We start from the raw sequence: 20,907 nt of genomic DNA, 5'->3' as shown, positions 1-20,907 counted from the left end.
TTTTCAGTGCTACGTGGGTACACCTTAGGCATGCATGTGCACAAATTGCACACTTGGTAGCAAACTTCGGAGATTTTCACCGCTGCCCTATGCCCAAAACCAGGTCATACATTTTACCCAGTCTATTTTTATTGAAGGGCAAAGCAACGTAGTAATTAGACATTCTTGCATGTTCATTATCTCCCCAAATACAGCTATACTGTGGAATCAAACTGGTTATTTTTGACATTTCCTGAAAGAATAACGAAAGCGCTACGGAATGACTGATTCACATTACTTAGTAATGTTCTGACAGATGTTCTTTACGGCTTGATTTATAAGTCAGTAGGTGAATAATCTTTTTAAAAAGCTGGACATGTTGACGTTGTGCTCTTTTCCCAGCTGCATTAAGTCCATTTCTTCCAGCAATAATGCCAACAGGAAGTTCAGCCAGGAAAACCGAGTGACCAGAGAAAAACTGAATGAAGTCATTGGGGACCTAATCAGTGATGCATTTTTTCCCCATTTTAAACAGACTAGCAGGGTTTTGTTGTTTTCCCCTACAGAAATGTTGAATGGCTTTTTGAAATAGCTGCCACAAAGTCCTTCTTCCCTAAGACCAACAGACCCACATATATAAGGTAATCATGTAATATGTAATCAATGCTTCATGATGTGGGCAGACGCCTTGAACAAGCAATGGTTGAGAACTCTGCTTGGGAAGCCAACTTGGTCATTACCAAGTCATAAAAATTCTCAAGTTAAGAGAAGGTAGTTGACTTCTAATGTTTGCTCCCCTTCCTGCATTCACTCCTTTGATGCAAGATAGAATCTCTGTACATAAATGGCTTCATCTCCCCCCCACCCACCAACTATATCCAGGGTAAATCCAAACAGAGGAAAGACATTCCTTCTATCTCCTAGAACCGGGATGGCGAACCTATGGCACGTGTGCCACAGGTGGCACGCGGAGCCATTTGTCAGGGCATGCAAACCGTTGCCCTGTCAGCTGGCCAGCATGCATGCATGCACTGGCTAGCTGAGTTCAGCCTTTTTTAAAGCCATTTTTCGCCCTCCCCGGGCTCCAGAGGCTTTATAGGAGCCCGGGGAGGGTGAAAAGAGAGACACCCCCCCCCCGCCCCTCCTGGATGCCCTCTGGAGGCTTCAGGAGCTTCACTGAAGCCTCCGGAGTGCAAAAAACTGGCCCTATGGGCAAACTGGAAGTTGGGGAAGTGACTTCCGGTTTGCTCGTATGGTTGGTTTAAGCCCTCTGGAGGCTTCAGGGACCTTCAGGAGGCTTCCCTGAAGCCTCTCGAGGGCTTAAACCGACCCTATGAACAAACTGGAAGTGACTTCCAGTTTGATCATAGGGTCATTTGCAGTCCTCCAGAGCTTTCAGGGAAGCCTCCTGAAGGTCCCTGAAACCTCCGGAGGGCCTCCAGGGGGTGGGGGAGGCTGTTTTCTCCCTCCCCAGGCTCCTATAAAGTCTCTGGAGGCTGGGGAGGGCAGAAAAGGCATGCAAAAAATGGAGGGAGTGCTTCTCACTGGGGGAGTCAGGAGTTGCATTATGGGTGTGGCATGCCCATGCATGAGCCACCTGTATTCCTCCCCCCCACTTATGACACACGAGCCAAAAAAGGTTCGCCATCGTTGTCCTAGAATAGGGTTAAAACATCAAGAATTTTTGATATGCTGATGATACAACTCCTCTCTCAGAAATCAAAGAAGGCCTGGAACATTTGATCAAGGAAATCAAAGAAGAAAATAAGAATTTTGGTCCGAACAGCAAAAGACCAAACTCATGACCACTTGCAAGGAAGGGAAACATCAAAATAGTAATTTGACAGTGAAGAGATAGAACACATGTGGAAACATTCACTTTGCAAGAATCACAGATAACTCAAAGGGGTGTATGCAGCACAGAAATAAAATGTTGAATTGCACTGGGTCACACAGCAATGATGAACATAACCCAAATATGGAAAAGAAAGAACATCAGCCTAGAAACCAAGTGCAAGTTAGTCTGCTCTAATGTGTTCCCCATAGACACCTATGGTTGTAAAAATGGGACCTTAAATACAGCAAGACAAGAAGAAAAAGCACTTGTATGAACTGTAGTTCTAGAGAAGCTCCTGCATATTCCTTGGGCAGCAAAAGTAACCAGCAAGGAAGTACTGGAACGCATAACACCAGACATGTCACTAGAAGGCAAAATCATGAAACCGCATCTCACTTACCTTAGTCATGTCAAAAGCAATTATGCTAGCACGAGTTAGTGGTAAAAGGAAACTAGGACATCAAAGAACACGGTGGCTGGACATGATCAAGGCTGACACTAGCCACAACATAGAAAAACTCAAAGTAGTGCAAAATCGGAAGATGTCAAAAGATACGGCTAGAAGATAGAATCATCAAGAGTTGGACATCCCTAAATAGATATCATCCATTTATCATCCATCTCCATCCAGATGGAGAGGTTGAGGGTTGCTGGGGATGGATATCCCATAGACCAGTGTTAGATATCCCCCACTGATAGAGGTTTCCATCAAGGTCCTCTCTTCCTGCAGGAACAGAGGTCAAATCCCATTGGTCAAGAGGTCTGACAGATCCCTTTATAAGGGGATGCTGTCCGACCTGTCTTCAGCGGGATGTTTACTTGACTTGCAATAAAGAGCTGTTGTTACTGGAGCCTTTGTGTGCCTTCCTTTACCGGATCCAACAGCCAGTTAGTCCAATATCCTTGGTAGGGAAAATAGATGCTGGTCTGGCTGGCTCAGGAATTCTGGGAGTTGAAGTCCACAAGTCATCAAAGGACCATAGTTCCACATCTCTGTTCTAAATGTTAGCCGCCACCAACTATCGGCTCTTTTTCTACCATTTGAGGGGGGGGGGTCTGTGAGAGGCAGCCTGTTCTCAAGCTCAAACCTCTTCGTTCATGCATGCTCTTTCATCTCCTGCAGGCGTCTCCTGTTTCATCTCCTGTTCCTTAGTTGGTTTCTGCAACCATAAGGACTGACATTTGCACACATACTAGCGAATTGCTTCACTTACGTTAAAGAAAATGATTAATTTTCAAAGACCCCCCCCCTCCTCTTTCGTAAGTTCACTGTCTCTGATGCAGGACTGAAGGTCAAACCCTGTGCCCGGTTTTCCTTGAGTTGGTAATTGTGAAGTAGGCCTGCAAGGGCACCAAATAGGAAAGAAAAACCCACCACGCAGTCAGTTAGATCAGAGGGAGGCCGTAGCTCGATTCATGGGGAGGAAAACCGGCAGATTTATCGCGGCTTGTTTAATCACGACTGATTTAAGTCGGCTGGCAGACGTAATCAGCGGGGAAAAGCTGTGATCTGCTTTTCCCCGTGCCCTCCCTCAGACACTCCTGTACAATTTCAGCCTTCATTCTGAATAAATTCCGAATAAATAAGGCGGGATGAGTCAGAGGAGCTGGGGGGGAGGGGGAGGCAAAGTAGGGACGGGTGAGTAGTTTGCAGTTTAAAAACAAGGGGAGCATTGCGCTCCCCCCTTTCAGGTGATCTCTAACCCATTAAAAGAAAACCCTACACAGGGCAGGAAACTCCCGCCTCCTACACGACGGTGGTAGTCGACTGTCCCGGCCGGGATACGAAGAGAAGTGGGCGCCGGGGAGGGGCTAGGAGGGAAGGGGGCGTGCAGGGGACGGGAAACTGCTGAGGTCCCCGCCTCTCTTCGGGTTTTCCTCTGGTGCAGCTCGACGGCTGCCGCTTCTCTCCGATCCTCTGGCAGGTAGGGCGTGCGCTTGCTTTCTTCTCTTCCCAATTGGGTGCTCCTCGGTTTCTCCCCGTTCCCTGCCGGGGTTTTTTTTTTCCCTCTGGGAGAGGCTTGGTTTTCTCTTTCCTTTCGGGGACTCCCAAGAAGCGCGTTGCGGATCCCCAGCCGCCGCGCTTTTAGGGTAGGTTGCGATTCTGAAAGTGCGCCGAGGGAGACCAATCGCCATCTCAGCGTGGAGGAACTTTGCCCGGGGTCCAAGTGCAACGAGTTACTTCGCTTTAAAAAAGAAAAAGAAATAGGGGACTTGAGGTGGTTCCTCCCCCTTCCGATATTGAAAAGTAACTTGCATGCTTGTTTTCTCGATTTAGAAGAATCTTTATAACTCAGAGGAAATCCCTCTCTCCCAAATTTACCTTCTTTTTAGGTCTAGTATCTACAACCGATTTACTTATTTGGGGGGGGGGGAATACTACGAACTGACGGGATGTATTGATACGGCCTTTGTAAACGTTGTTTTATTAACAAGAGGAAAAAACGGTAAAGCGAGTCCTTAATAAAAGCCTACCTCGAAGTCCATTTTACTGCCCGAAGTTTCCTCGGAAGGAAATAAAAAGAAGAGAGAGAGAGAATTGGTAGCGCGCAAAACTCCGAAGTGGCTGGGAAGCCGTCTCCATCTCACTTTCTTTTCCCTCTCCGCCCTTGGGCTGGGGGGGGGAGGAGAAGCGCCATTTATCAACATTGAGGACAGGTGGCTCTTTCGAAAGAGCGAGCGAGGCCTTGGCTCCAAAAGTGGTGGTTGCTGGGCATTTTCCACCTCGCATGTGGAGAAATACAGTCGGGTGGAAAATCACTGTCTTAACTGTAACCTTCAGCAGAAAGGGAGCAGAATGGGAGTTTTACAACTGGGAGGAAGCAACGTTTCAGCCCACTCGGTTGAAGAGGGCTTAAATAAAAAAAGTCGTTCCCTAGCACTCTTGAAAGGCTAACAAATGTAATCCAGGGACCAAAGTGAACTTTCTCATATGCGCAAAAGGATGCTTTGCGTTATCCGGGACAATTGTGAAGGAGCCAATTGCACAAGGGCAGAAACAAAATGCAAAGGTGTCATTGTGAGATGCTCATCTGGAGTTTCAATAGATGGGAGACTAAGTTCATAAAGCAGCAGTGCAAACTTCCTGTTGGTGGTAATCTGACTATCAGCTCTGGCAGGTTTCAGAGTTTCATTTTTAGACCAGTACATCCTTTGTAAGCCTGCAGCCACCACTCAAGAAGCTCACTCCCCACCACCACCACTGCAAGCAACACTGATCTACATTGAGCCTCCTAGCTTAAAGTGAGATGTCGAGCTTTGAAACATGTAAAATTGGTAACCAGATGATCAGCAATAAGAACAATAAAGTGTTGATCTGGTAAATTGATTCTAACTAGACATAGGAGAGATAGAGTTAATGGAGTGGCAGCAGGCAAGTACATGTTGTGGGCATCTGACTGGCAAAGCTGTGATGAGAGCACCAGCAGAGAGAAAAAAATAAGTTGCAGTGCTTGGTGCTGTGCTTGAACCAGCAGCATGGATTCAGTGTGGCCTCCATGAGTCTTGAGTTTTCCTGCCTTGAGTGGAAAGGAATGCTGGTGTTGAGTCATCATCAGTATCATTTTAGACCAGGGGTAGTCAACCTTTTTATACCTACTGCCCACTTTTGTATCTCTGTTAGTAGTAAAATTTTCTAACCGCCCACTGATTCCACAGTAATGGTGATTTTATGGAAACCTAATGAAAATGTTTTTAAATAATGCTATGAATTTTTTTTTAAAGTCAATTAAATTGACTTTAGAACTAAGAGCCCCAGGAAAAGCTTTTCTTCTGGATCTGACTCTAGAAAAACAGTGCTGAATTTCAAAGAGAGAGGCATAAAACTGAAATGGAAGCAGGTTGCTGAACACCATCAAGACAATGAGCCAAAAAGAGCTTTATAGATTTGACAAGTACTATAGCATACAGAAGTATAAAATTAAAGTCTGAAACTTTAGGAAGGGATTATTGTCACAACCTTTTTGTTCCCATTTGTTTGAGAATAGCAACATCAAAATGTCTTCTTAAATTAAATTTTACCCTAGGGTGGAAAAGAACCTAAGAGGAGTAGAGGAGTAGAATTTATGGGACAAGACTGTGAGTTCCATGCAGTTGTATTTCCCCAAGCAGAATTCCTGCTGTTATGTCACTTCACACTTGTGTTCCATCACTGGCACTTTGTGCTGTGTATTTGGCAGGCAGGATTTCTACCATCTACAGCATATCTGTTGGTGTGTCCTTTAAAATCTTGCTTAATGTAATTTTAGAATTAAAACTTGGGTGTGAAAATCAAATTATGTCTTTAATTTCTATTTGTGTTCTTTTATTAGCTTGCTTACTGTGAGATGGCTGTATTTATTTGTTTGCCACTCAGAATTGCCTTGAACTGACAAACAGGTGGCCAATAATTTTGATAATAATAGAATTTTATGGGGATATGCTTAGAATGCAACTCAGGTCTATGGTATCCCAGAGTCACTTAATAGTGAGATGGCCGGCATACAAATTTAATAAATAAATAAGTCAATTGACTATACTTAATATTGTTTGCTTTTAAAATCCAGAGGGAATGCCTAGCTTAAGGCAACTTTCTTCTGCTGCAAGAATACTTAAGTTAAAACAGCTACTGAATAGGCAGAGTATATAATTCAGAAATCACCTGAAGTTACTTTCTTTAATCTAAAATTATGTCCACACATACTAGGTTGGTTGATGATAATCACAAATGCTACAATTTGTCCAGAATCTTACTTGTCCAATAAATAGAGCAAAGAGTAATAACTGGTTGAGTTTCTACTAAAATAATTTTCCAAGTCCAGCAGTTAAAAAAAATGTTTTAAACAAACATGTTCTGTTTGTATTAGTCCTTAATGAATCCAAGCTCCTATTTGTTTACCCCCCCCCCCAAAAAAAAACCCAAAAAATTTCAGCACTCCTTTTGATCCAACTCTGCACCTAAGGTAAAAAGGAAGGTTTGACAACTGGTTAAACAGCATATCATCTTTCATGTTCAAACACTGGAACAATACAGGTGAAACTGAAAAAATAGAATATGGTGCAAAAATTAATGTATTTCAGTAATGCAACTTAAAAGGTGAAACTAATATATGAGATAAGACTCATTATATGCAAAGCAAGATAGTTCAAACTGTGATTTGTCATAATTGTGATGATTATGGCTTACAGCTCATGAAAACCCCAAATTCACCATCTCAGAAAATTAGAATATTACATGCAATCAATAAAACAAGGATTGTGCATAGAACACTATCAGACCTCTGAAAAGTATAAGCATGCATATGTACTCAGTACTTGGTTTAGGCCCCTTTTGCAGCAATTACTGCCTCAGTGTGGCGTGGCATGGAAACTATCAGCCTGTGGCACTGCTGAGTATGAAAGACTAGGATGCTTCAACAGCAGCCTTCGGCTCTTCTGAATTGTTCGGTCTCATATCTCTCATCTTTCTCTTGGCAATGCCCCATAGATTCTCTATGGGGTTCAGGTCAGGCGAATTTGCTGGCCAATCAAGCACAATAATCCCACGGTCATTGAACCAGGTTTTGGTGCTTTTGGCAAAAGTTGATCTCATCAGAAAATTATTCTAATTTTTCGAGTTTCACCTGTATGTTGCAGCTGTATACCAGTGTCTCTTCTTGAGGCTCTTCTGTTCAAGTGGATCCTTTTTAAAATTAGTAATAGAAGGTTACATGTGGCTGAAGTATTAAAGAGTCTCTTTTGTTACAAATAATTGGTTTTCTTACTTTGGGTTTCTTTTCTGACAGGAGACTGACCAATGTATAATATTACACTTGATTTCTGCAAGATTTTTGTTATGATCAATGCCATCTTTTAAAACATTTTTTCCTTTACCCTAACATTCTTTAAGATAATCCTAGATGGAACTTGAAAGCATTATTGCATGTGGTAGCTCATTTAAATGGCTCCATCCATATTCAGCCTGAAAAGTGATTAAACACAGTCTCTACAGCTTAAAAATCAGCTACTCTTAATTTTGATTTTTTTTTCTCCTCCATCTTGTCTGTTGAACAGCTTTAAAGAAATTTTATACAGTTTATACATTTTTTTTCATGGCTTTTGGATTAGCCTAACTCAATTTATTATGTTATTGATTTGTTAAGTTTATTTCCCTTCATCTCTGTGTTTCCATTCCTACAACAGCAGTGTTGTGAGTTAAGTTTAGTTGAGAGAGAACAATTAGCCCAAAGGTGAGGTTGTGTAGCTAAGGATACTCTTGATTTGGTCTTCCTGATCCTATATCAACTACCTGATATATCACTCTGGCTAGTTGTCTTTTTTCTCTATTTCTAATTTTTCCCCTCTCCCTTTGATGGTCCTACCGGTATTTATTATTTCTTCCCTAGAACTAATCATATACCTACCAATTTATATATATATATTTATATATACATATGATAACAGTGTTCCAATATTTGAGAGACTGTCACAAAGAAGGAGAGGGTCAATCTATTTTCCAAAGCCCCAGAAGGCAAGACAAGAACCAACGGCTTGAAACTAAACAAGGAGAGAAGGAACCAGGGAGAAACACGGAGAAGATTCAACCAGTAGAATGGCTTGTCTTCAGAATTTGTGGAGGCTTGCTCCAGCACGGGGTTGGACTAGATCAGTGTTTCTCAACCTTGGCGACTTTAAGTCCTGTGGACTTCAACTCCCAGAATCCCCAGAGCTGGCTGGGGGATTCTGGGAGTTGAAGTCCACAGGACTTAAAGTCGCCAAGGTTGAGAAACACTGGACTAGATGACTTCCAAGATCCTTTCCAACTCTGTTACTCTATCTTCCATATTTATGTCCTATAATGCAAGTGAGATGGTTTTTGGAGGAAGAAGAGATAACTAGGACTTTGTTCTGTCTTCCCTTTATACAGGCTGACAACATAGAAGTTAGCAATGGAGATTAAGGAAAGAGCAACAAAGTTCACAGGCCTGCTTTTTGAATGAATCTTATTATGCTTGTTTTCTATACATCCTATATTATAACTTCAGCTCCTGGTATTGGTGTTACCAGCAATGTCTAAGCATGTTCTTTTTTGAGCTTTTAAGATGTTAATGTTTTGCCAGTTATGGGTTTTTTTGAGACGACAAGCAATTTTTGTGCCCAAGCAGTTAATGTTTTGCCAGCTAATTTTCTTTTTTCAGAGGACAAGCAATGTCATGTGGTCATATGCAGATTCCCCCTCCCCCCATATCTTTTATTTTAAGCATTGTCATCTGAAATCTCATCAGATTTTTGAAGTCATTCACATAGAAATACACACACAAACACACACACACACACACACACAGGATTCCACAGCAGCCATCTAGGGATTTGCAATTGTTGTGTCCCCACCTTTGAAAATTACATTGCCGACTCCTAAGGCACATGAATGAATTATTCATATTAACTGGTACTTGCATTTAAGACCAATTAATGTTCAATGCAATATTCAGTGCAACACTCATTAAAGCAGAATGGGCAGAAGGCGATTAATACGCTCTTTCGGTGATGTCCAAGTCTTTGGAAGTCAGGTTAGTTGCTAAATTCTAGCATCAAAAATTGACCAAAGTCTTTAACTCAGTCTGGTAGATCATATTTCTCAACGAATTTGCTCCAGAGAAACATAATTTCTTTTTTAAGTTGAGTTTCTTCTTACTTATCAATGATTCTACTTGGGATATAATAGAACAGCTCCAGCTTTTAATAGATGCTTTCTTTATCTATTTATTAAATAGGTAGAGTACTGTATATATGTACTAAATATCTCACTACAAGTAACTACTACATGGGTTGCAGTTCTGTACATAGTGATTTGTGCTCAAATGCTATTATACTAATTAAAGCAGGATATATATACATCATCACTGACCATGTAACGCAAGGTATGTTACATATAGATCTAGACTTCAAAGTTAACTGATAAATATGTCACTTTATAAATTAACCTCCTCTTCATAATAATTCAGGGTCTTTTCAGATTTAGTTGAGATAATTTTTCTGTGTTGGGATACTGTTATGATACTTTCAAACATTTTGAAGGAGTTTTTTTTTAACCAACTTACTAGTCAAGGATACTGGGAGTATTAACTCTGAGAGACAGTGTAGAATGGCAGGGCCTGGCATGCTATAAGGTCCATGGGGTTGCAAAGAGTTAGACACAACTTAGTGAATGAACAACAAGTCAATGATACGTACAATATCATTCATTTTTTAAACCAAATTAATTGTTGCATTTCTGCTAAAAGTTGCTTGAAATATTATCTCTTTATTATTCACTTATTTTTATTAACTTGATTCGTAAGGAAGGTATGTGTGTTAAAAGTATAAATCTTTCTGCATTAAGAAGTGATGCTAGTGTTGAGAGAGTTGCACTAGGGAGATCAGATGCCAACTGTTTAGGAGAGCCTTGATAAACCTGCGAATTCTAGGAAGGGTAATGCCTGTTACTATCATTACACAATTACTTTGCCTCCCATAGAAGCTGTGCTCTTGAAAGACACCGTGCACCTGGATCATGACATCTATTCAAAAGATAGTTTTAGACTTTGCTGAATCTCTTCCAGACCTCGGAAGCCTGGCATTTCTCCAAGTTCCTAGACCTAAACTATGATTGAATGCTTGCCTGTGAACGCCTAAAGATGTAGCTGCAAGTAAGCAGTTTAGTGTTTTCCTGGCGCTGTGCGTCTTTTTCTAAGTTGTTGTGAAAAGAATAGTTGTGTTACGGGAAAAGGAGGGAGGTGTTTTTTTTTTAAAGAAGGTGTATGAGTTACCCATTTGGACTCTGTGCTGTTCCAAACAGGTCTCCTAAATAAGGCTGTAGGTAACCGGTTTCAAGGTTTCTGTGAACAAAAGGTACTGTTGTGCTGCAGCACAATTGCCTTCTCTGTTTTTTGTTTTGGTGTTCTGCCTTTCTTTCCTGTAGTTTTTGGCAGACTTGTTTCTGCTAAAATTCTCTTCTCTTTTTTCAGCTTCTAAGAAGTAATTATCCTGCCATTGCAGGATGGTCAAAGTGAGCTAAGTTTCCTTAATAATGTGGTGTCAGTGGAAGCCTTGATTGTTATCTCATTCCAGCTGAGCATCTGGCATGTGCTTCAATGGGATTTTTGGTGAGGGTGTCAGATAAGCTCCACAGGCGAGAATGGAGAGTTGCAGAGTAATCCTGCTCAAGACTGGATTGCTCCCAGAGGGAAGAGAGCTTTGAAGGCTGCCAACATGGAAAGTCTCAGAGGGCGGATCTGTGACTTGGGTACATAATTTATGACTGTGGTCCCCCACCCCAAGGCTTTTAGGTTGAACAAGCATGCCTTTGAAACACTACCTTTTGAAGAAGCTTCCTGTATTGTTTTCCATTTTTTATGCAAGATCTATCCTCCAGATTGACCCAGGAATGAATGCATAGCAGTGTTCACAAAGCTATCCAATCTGTGCAGTATCTTGTCTCATGTACACACAGACTTGTTTGCAGGAATTCTCTAGAGCACTTTTCCCAGGGTAAGCTCTTTGTCTGGCATACGGGTGTATTTTGGGGGGGACCATAGTATGATAGCTTGTAGAGAACAAGGAATGTACTACCTAACAAAATTATCTGTTTTCAAAGTCAAAGGTTTCCCCCCCCCCCACTGTAATAAATTGGATTATGTAAAGGGGAATTCTATCTTTCTATTACAAAGTCAGGATAAATTCTAAGTGGAAAATGAAAAAGGAAGAAAAGCTTCTAATAGATGATAGTTTTAGTTTTTTTTTCCTGTACGGCAGTAGCTTTTTTTTTTCTTCAGCCATTCTTGGAGGAAAAAAGAATCAGAAAAGTATTACCACAAACATTAGTGCACAAAAGGTGGCTCTTCTTTTTACAGGACAGGGTATATAACTTTTTTTAAAAAAAACTATCAAGAGACACATGCCATCAGGAATAATCTGCTGAGAAATATCGTCCAACAGTTGGAAGGGGTAAAGTGAGAAATGGATCAGCAGAACAAGACAAGCTGTGTGCCACAGGTCTGCAATTGATGGCTTGAAAGGTAGGTATGTTTCAAGCTTATGGAGACTTAATTCCTAACACTGGAGAACTGTAAAATTATAGGAAGTAAGAAAAGCACATGTTGCAATGAATATTTATGGGACTTTTCCCATGTTCCAAACATCTATTGAGCAATGAAGGGCTTCCATTTGCATTTAATGACATGGGGAATATCCTTGGATCTGGTGAAAAATGATTATGTAAGCCCTGTAAATTGACTTTGTAATCCTGTGGATGAAGAGGTAATTTACGACTTAGTTCATTTAGTGAACTGACTTACGGGTTTTTCACTTATGACTGTTGTAGCATCCGAGGGACAGGTGATCGAAATTCAAACACTTGGCAACTGGCTCATATTTATGATGGTTGCAAGTGTCTCGGGGTCATGTGTCATAGCACAGAAAGTTTGGGCTCAGTTATGATCGTAAGTCGAGGACTACCTGTGTAATGTTTAAGAGGTGGGTTTTTTAAAACATGAACTAATTATTCAGTGGATTAAAGATCTGATGTTACTTGCGTTTTATGAACAAGTTTCTTAAATAAATTATGAATGATAATAAAATATTATGACTTTTATTGAAATTGGGTAAAGTTAAATTCATATATGCACAAATGAGTGTCTTGGCCACAATTCTATATATACTGAAGATCTGTTTAGACCATATGTCTTGGAAGGGACAGAATTTCCAGATGGTACTGCTCTAGTTTGTTACAGGTGCTAGGGAATTTCATTAAACATTTCATACAGGTATTATTAATGGATAATGCTTAACACCTGACAACAATGTTTGAACAATGTAGTTTCCTTGCTGAGATGTCACATCCCCATGAACATCTTCAGGAGAAAAGCTGTATTAGCTTCTACATGAAACAAGACAAAAGGTAATTCCGGGATCCACAGGTGTGAAAGCTGATACTTTCAGGACTGTATACAGGTAGTTCTTGACTTACGACCGTAAGTGAGCTCATAATTTCTCTTGTTCAGCAAGAAAGTTGTTAAGTGAGTTTTTCTCAATTTTACAACTTTTCTTGCCACAGCTGGGAAGTGAATTACTACAGTTATTAAATTAGTAACACAGTTAGTAAGGGATTCTGGCTTCCCCATGGTCTTTGCTTATTAGAAGGTTGCAAAAGGTGATCGCATGACCCAGGACACTGCAACTGTTGTGAATATGAGAGAGTTGCTAAGAGTCCGAATTTTGATCACATGACCATGATCTATTTGTATGTGACTCTAGGCTTTCTTCCTAGAGTCATTACCGCTGAATGCTGCGGAGAGATTGATGCCATTTAAGAGATTATATAAGGAGTGGAACTTCAGCACTCAGCATTCTGGTTTTGGTAATTCTTAACCAGGATTATAGGAATGAGGCATTATAGAAGAGAACTATTGTGTAATGAATCACTTCTGGTTTATAATAAGTGAAAGATGCTACTTATACAGATTAGGGATTATTTATATGTAGGGGATGTTTTGAGCATTATTCTGTTTAAAACTACCTTTTGAGAGAGCGCACTCTATTTTCCTTTCCCAAACTTCATTTGATATCTTCAAGTTTAGTACAGTGTCAGAGAATGTACCTGTGATTGTGATTAATTGTGGCATTAATATTTCTGCTTTATATAACCGGATGTTGTCAATTATTTTCCTTGCTAAGTAATTCATTAAAAACAGTGTTTCATATCCGAGTTTCATATCTCTTTTTTCATGAGACATAGCAGTTAAGATAGCTACTTAGTCATCTACAGTATTTCCTAATCTGGTGCTCATCCGGTAGTGATACGATCTCCAGAATTTATAGGCAATAACTCATCCAAGTTAGGGAAAAACGCTGGAAGCTAATCTGCTTTTGTCCAACCCTTTTATTGGAATAGTGCTGTGGTACATCATTAAAAATGCAAGTAGATTTGTTAGGACCAATTGTTTACCAAATCCTCTGTATTTTACATAAATATATTCAGTAAAGCTGATTGGCAATAACATTTTTCTAATATTTTCTAGTATTCTAGGTAATATTTAAAGGCGTAAAACTGAGTGCCTCACTTAATTTCATATATATTTTTCATAGCTTTATGTCAATTCTACAGGATTTTTCAAAGAGGACTGTTAACCAGTTTTAAAACCTGCTGGGTTTCTTCTCTGAATCTAATATTTCATCTTCCCTTAGTTTTTTCATCAGTACTGGGAGGTGGATTGGTCATTATTTTCATTTAATAGAAGAGGGTAGGTTTTACAAATATTTTTTTAAGTCAGTCTTTATATTTCTATCTTGATATCTTAGTACATGACTTTATGTTATGAGAGCAGGTTTGGGTTACTTGTCACTTTGCCATTATGTGTGAATGTTTCTACTGTGGCTTACACTCTGTAAGCTTTTTACTGTGACATGTAAAAATATAGCCTGCAAACCTAGTGTAAAAGGGAGCCTTTGTGTAAGTCTGCCTGCTGAAAAAAAATCGCATGGCTTAAGAATCCACCATGTTTATCTAACTTATAGGAGAAAAAAGTGCTCTGTTTGAATAGCCAAATGAAGTAATGTGCTAAAATGTAGTTTCACAATTGCAGAATCTTCTATCCCCACAAAACCATCTTGTGTAACTGATTCCAGGAAGGAATTGCTACTTTGGTTTAGCAATAGTTTTATTATGATTATAATATAGGGAGAGAGAAAAATGAATCCCCATTCTCAACACATTGCCTCTCTGATCCTATCCATTACTCCCCTATGGCTATTCCATTTAATACAGGACATACCAATTAAGCACATACAATTATGCCTTTTCCAGAACTTTAAGGTAATATGGGGCCAATTTATAACTTTATAATGTTTGGATGGAAACAGAAACGAGACTTAGGAGCTGTGGTGGCGCAGTGGTTAGAATGCAGTATTGCCAGCAGTTCAATTCGAATCGATCCACATTGTTGACTCAGCTTTCCATCCTTCCGAGGTCAATAAAATAAGCTGACTTTGTAACCTGCTTAGAGAGTGCTGAAGTCTTATTGCTATTTTATATATTATTTTTGCATTAGCATTATCACATTAGGCTTTCTGCTCAGGGTGGACAATTTTTGTCCTCAAATATTTATATTTATATATTGAGGGACGCGATGGCTCAGTGGCTAAGACGTTAAGCTTAGCTTAACGAAAGATCAGCAGTTCAGCCGATGTGTTCGAATCCCTAACACCGTGTAATGGAGTGAGCTCCCATTACTTATCGCAGCTTCTGCCAACCTAGCAGTTCAAAAGCATGTAAAAATGCAAGTAGAAAAATAGGAACCACCTTTGGTGGAAAAGTAACAGCGTTCCGTGCGCCTTCAGCATTTAGTCATGCCGGTCACATGACCACGGAGACATCTTTGGACAGTGCTGGCTCTTCGGCTTTGAAACGGAGACAAGCATTGCCCCCTAGACTCAGGAACAACTAGCACATATGTGCAAAGGGAACCTTTACCTTTATTTATATTTTAGAACAAAAATTTACAAGTAAAGTTTTCACACACAAGAGTGATGGTCCATGGATGTGTTTGGAAGGAGTTGGTGTTCCTCAAAAAGAGAGTTTAAAGGGGGAAAAAAGGAGATACATGAAATTGTACAGATACAATGGAAGCAAGGATGGTTTGCAGGCTTCGATAGGTATAGAGAGGTATGCTGAATTCAGGAGTGAAATTCAGCAGGTTCTGACAGGTTCTGGAGAACTGGTAGCGAAAATTTTGAGTAGTTCAGACAACCGGCAAATACCACCTCTGGCTGGCTCCAGAGTGGGGACGGAATGGGGATTTTGCAATATCCTTCCCCTGGAGTGGGGTGGAAATGGAGATTTTGCAGTATCTTTCCCCTGCATGGCCATCAATCCACGCCCACAGAACCAGTAGTAAAAAAAAATTGAATTTCATCATTGGCTGAATTGTGTGAATGTATACTGATTTTAGATACTGTATTTTTGTAGTATAACACACACCTTTTTCCCCTCAAAAAAGAGGCTGAAAATCTGAGTGCGTCTTATATACTGAATACAGCAATTTTTGCCTCCCGAACTCTCCCCCTTCACCAAAATGACCGTGCATAGCCTTTAGGAGGCTTTCAGAGTGCTCCTGGGGACTGGGGAGAGCAGAAATGAGCAAAAAAAGGCCGTTTTTTGCTCAATTTTCCCACCCACCCCCAGGAGCACTCTATAAGCCTCCTAAAGGCTATCCATTTTTATTTTTTTTTACAAAAAATGGGCCGTTTTTTGCTCATTTCCTCCCCCCCCCCGGAGCATTCTACAAGCCTGCTAAAGGCTATTCATGCCCTTTTTTTAAAAAAGGGGGCCCATTTTTGCAAAAAATGGACTGTTTTTGTGAGGTTTGCAGAGTGCAAAAACTTTTTAAAATTTGCCTCTTCAAAACCTTGGTGCGTCTTATACTCTGGCGCGTCTTATAATCCGAAAAGTACATTACGTTCCCCTTCTTTTTCTATTGTCTTCCACCTCAGTTTCCTTTGCTTACTACTTTTTTTACTCTTAACGGGGATACCAGGTATGCAGATGTAAATCAAAGTTATGAATAGGAAGTTTAAATACAGGTTCGAATTTATGTGTGTCTGTCAGTGTACATACCATAACTAGATATATGGTTAAATGTTAAGGATCAAGCATTAGTGTGTCTAATATATGTTATAAAAGATATCTTCTGAGGTTGGAAAAACAAGGACCCAGATTGTTGAAGATGGTATGCGGACATTGTAAACAGCTTAGAGTGCTGTAAAACTCTATAGAACAGTATGTAAGTGCTATTGTTATTTCTATGTCGTCTTTTAACTAAATGACAAGATAAATTTACAGCAAATATAAACAAAAGAGGTGGTTCTCCCTGACTTTATCTTCCTTTTCATTTATAGGAACCTATGAAAGAGAAATGCGAAGAGAACTGCGCATGACTGGAACTTAATCATGTGTACAGAGAAAGTCCCTTAAATGTTTGAAAGGTTCCAAATGTTGTCTGAAATGCTAAGGAGGAAACTTCGTCACTGTGCTTTCTTACGGTTTAAGCCTCTTTGGGTGTTAATTTGTACATTTGGAATCTGGTCTTATATTACAATTCACCAGAAACCAAGCTACCAAGATTATGAGCATTTGGAATTGACTAGTGAGCATCCTAATACAGTAAACTGTTCCAAGATACTAGAGGGTGACAAAGAGGAAATTGAAAAAGTAAAGCTTGAACTGTTAAAAGTGTCCTTTAGGAGAACCCCCAAAATGACTCCAAATGACTATATCAACATGACAGTTGATTGTGCCTCCTTTATTAAGAAGCGGAAATATATTATGGAACCTCTCAGCCAAGAAGAAGCAGAATTTCCCATTGCGTATTCAATAGTGGCTTATCATAAAATTAATATGCTTGAGGGACTTCTGAGAACCATATACGCTCCTCAAAATTATTACTGCATTCATGTTGACAAGAAGTCCCCGGAGTCTTTCTTGGCAGCGGTAAAAAGCATTGCATCATGTTTTCCCAATGTCTTCGTTGCCAGCCAGTTGGAAAGTGTAGTGTATGCCTCATGGAGCCGGGTACAAGCTGACCTCAACTGCATGAAGGACCTCTACAGGAGGAATGTGAGCTGGAAGTACTTGATCAATCTCTGTGGCATGGATTTCCCAATCAAGACCAATCAAGAGATTGTGGAGAAGTTGAAAGCCCTCAACGGTGAAAATAGTTTAGAAACGGAAAAAATGCCTTCAAACAAAGAGGTGAGGTGGAAGAAACATTATGAAGTAGTTGATGGCAAGGTAAAAAAAATGGGGATAGACAAACAGCATCCACCTTTCAACATACCCATTTTCTCTGGAAGTGCCTATTTTGTTGTTAATAGGAAATTTGTGGAATATGTATTAGAGAACAGCAAAATCCTTGCTTTTATAGAATGGGCTAAAGACACTTACAGTCCTGATGAATACTTATGGGCTACAATCCAGCGAATCCCTGAAGTTCCTGGTGCAGTCTCTGCCAGTGACAAATACGATGTTTCCGATATGAATGCCGTTGCCCGGTTTGTGAAGTGGGATTACTTTGAGGGGGATGTATCCAAGGGTGCTCCTTACCCACCTTGCAATGGAGTTCATGTCCGTTCTGTATGTGTCTTTGGAGTCGGAGACTTGAGCTGGATGTTACGGAAACATCATTTTTTTGCCAACAAGTTTGATACTGACGTTGATCCTTTTGCAATTCAATGTCTGGAAGAGCATTTACGAGACAAAGTGCTACAACAACGCAGACATTAACATGCAGTGTTCTTTTTATGGTACATTCTTTCTCATTTGATTAAATTGGCAGAAAAGAGATGGAAAATACAATACCCCTTTTTTGTTTTTAAACAAAGCTTGTAGGGTGATTATCTAGCTGATTGTATCCCCTGAGCTTCCTTAATTGTTTTTTTTTTTCTAAAATAGTTCTATTACAAAAATTCTCTTGCAAAAGGCCACAGGATTTTAGGCATGAAACAAGATCCTCCTCTCCTCTGTATCTTTTAAAGAATTCTGTTAGAAATCAAATAATCTTGATCCTTAGTTGGTGTAGCCACTAAGACTACTTTCCTTAGTGGAAAATGGACTATTTTGAGAACTAAAAGTAGTCATGGTGGAAAAGATCTCAGATTAAGGGAAATTTATGAGATTATGAAATGGTAATTTGAAGTATATTTATGTCTCTATTGTCAAATTACCGAATTCTACACACACACACACACACTTTTTAAAACTGTACCAGCAATATTTACATATATACACAAAACACATGCAAGTTGTTTTTTCTAAGTTTAATTTTTCAGATAGACTATTCAGTTTTTATAGACGTTTTGTCAATAGAAATGTAGCAGAAGCCTCCTAGTTAAAATATTCTCAGGGAAATAAAATGTATGCCTGTTTACGTTCTTTTTAATATAACTTGATGGCATTTATGTTTGCTGCTTGCCAAATCATTTGTCACTTTTCCATAATGGGAAAACAAAACAAATCAGTAGAATTGTTAATTCATAATAGTTCCTACCATTAATTTTACTACTGAAAATTTTTTAATCTTCCAAATTGAAAAAAATGTATCCTTTTTAAGGCTTGCTGTTACGCTAACTGCATACAACTCTTCAAAAGGGGAGGAGTTAACATATTTCAGTTCTTAATAAATCAAAGCAGCAGAACAAGCAAGATCTAGAACAGGCATAATAAGTGCTGTTTCTGTTTATAGCTAGATTTTTTCTTTTCTTGGTGTGTTTCCCAGTGCTGGCTTGGAAACAATTTATAGAAATGGCATGAGGTACAAAATAGGACTTCAGTTTCCTGCTGAACATCCAAGTGTTCCAGAATAGCCCATAATTAAAACTGCGCTGGATAGAATTCTATCTTCCGGCTGTAATATATTATGTCAAATTATATTTCTATACATGTTTTATTTCTTATGTGTTAATTTTTAAAAGGGAGAAAAAGTCTCATTTAAGTTGAGTTGTGTTCTTGTTGACATCAAGGGAAAGCCCATCAGGTTTTTTTGGCCAGCATTGGTGACCAGTGCTGACAATTTTATTTATTTCTTTATTTATTGGTCATCCCCATGTAGCCTTACACCCGGGTAGGCAAAGTTGTAGACAAAAGTGAAAATGTTTTTAAAAGAAGACAAAATCCTACCTGGCTCATTGATCAACCAAGCAGGATGAACAATTGTTTAGAAATTTGCCATCAGGATGATTGAAAAACATGCAATTTCAATTATATTGCATAGATAATATGTGGGGGACAAAGTTTCTTAAGGGTTATTTACCAAGAGTTTGCCTGTTCACTCCACTTTGGACCTACTGCCCACTTTCCTCTTTTGAGTCTAGGAACTGTTGTCATCTGACCACAGGTAAAATGAGTTTCTGTAGTTCAATGTTTCTCAACCTTGGTAATTTTAAGATATGTGAACTTCAACTCCCAGAATTCCCCAGCCAGCCATGGAAAATCTGGAATTTGAAGTCCACATATCTTAAACTTGCTAAAGTTGGGAAACGTTGCTGTAGGATTTATCCCATGATGCTTGTGACTTTCCTTAAGTCACCCTACTTTAAATATTTTTGCTGCAGTTTAATGTAGTAGAATCTTATGTTCTTTCCTTCACCTTTTGTTCATGTATGTTTTTTTCCAACTTCATCTTCCCTACCGGATGATCTACTCTCTCTTGATTTGGAGTTTCCAGTAGCTGTTAAGAGAGGCTTATGTTGAGACATCTTGCTTGGCATGATCCCAAAACATTACTGAAAACCATAGTTTAGCTATGCAACTGGACCATGGCAATGGGTCCTGACTTATCTTCAAGATTCAGCAAGACATTGATTGGGTTATCTCACATATTGGATTCATTTAGCATGTGAATGAATACTCTGACTTGGTAAATTCTTACAGATAATGGTACTCATGCTTCAGTTAAGAAGAATAGATGCCTTCCAAAAATATCCATGTACGTGCAATAAATCATTGTATGTGATAATTTATTTTAATTTTGTTTGCTGTTTGGCACTACTGAAGATGTCATCTGATAATAACTGATTATTAATTACAATTCACTGATTATAAGTGAATGGATTTTTGTTAGCTACATTGGCATTCAGTTGACCAATTCTACCAATTTGTAATGCTCAAATTCAGTTACCAAAACATTTAATAAATATGTGATATAGTAATGTATGGGATTCTTTATTAATCTACAGTATTAATAACAAATTATTAATAACAATTGTCATGGACTTACAACCACCATTGAGACCATAATTTCTATGGCAAGGTGGTGGTTGTGTGAGTTGTGCCCAATTATACAATCTTTTTTGCCATGGTTGATCAGTGAATCACTGGAGTTGGTAAGTTAAACACATGGTTACATGTAAATCTGGCTCCTCCCATTGATTTTTTGGTCAAAAGGCAGCTGGGAAGATCACAAATGGCGATCACATGACCTGGAGATGCTGCAACCATCATAAATGCTGGTTGGCAAAACACCCAAATTTTGATCACATGACGGTTGCAATGCTGCAGTGGTTGAAAGTAAGGAATGGATCATAAGTCACCGTTTTCAGTGTCA

At 39.5% G+C, this 20,907-nt stretch overlaps 1 protein-coding gene across 5 annotated transcripts; it reads left to right on the top strand.

Moving 5' to 3' along the window:
* The first annotated feature begins 3,676 nt into the window (after window positions 1-3,676).
* Window positions 3,677-20,506, top strand: GCNT1 (glucosaminyl (N-acetyl) transferase 1). Of its 5 annotated transcripts, XM_087715973.1 has the most exons (4): window positions 10,883-11,302; window positions 11,665-11,829; window positions 12,630-12,710; window positions 16,706-20,506. In XM_087715973.1, the coding sequence occupies exon 4, from the start codon at window positions 16,782-16,784 to the stop codon at window positions 18,087-18,089; it is 1,308 nt and encodes a 435-aa protein (XP_087572099.1). In that variant the 5' UTR covers window positions 10,883-11,302; window positions 11,665-11,829; window positions 12,630-12,710; window positions 16,706-16,781; the 3' UTR covers window positions 18,090-20,506. The 5 variants fall into 5 exon arrangements, with proteins under 5 accessions (XP_087572101.1, XP_087572098.1, XP_013916562.2 ...); XM_087715972.1 differs by lacking the exons at window positions 10,883-11,302; window positions 12,630-12,710 and adding an exon at window positions 3,680-3,741; XM_014061087.2 differs by lacking the exons at window positions 10,883-11,302; window positions 12,630-12,710 and adding an exon at window positions 8,594-10,461.
* The last annotated feature ends 401 nt before the right edge of the window (window positions 20,507-20,907 follow it).

The sequence above is a fragment of the Thamnophis sirtalis genome, unplaced genomic scaffold, assembly GCF_051295495.1.
Source record: "Thamnophis sirtalis isolate CommonGarterSnake01/CBP01778 unplaced genomic scaffold, rThaSir2_p1.2 scaffold_5, whole genome shotgun sequence".
NCBI classification, from domain to species: domain Eukaryota; kingdom Metazoa; phylum Chordata; class Lepidosauria; order Squamata; family Natricidae; genus Thamnophis; species Thamnophis sirtalis.
The sequence above is the reverse complement of the archived record's forward strand: the minus strand, read 5'-3'. Positions and strand labels throughout refer to the sequence as shown.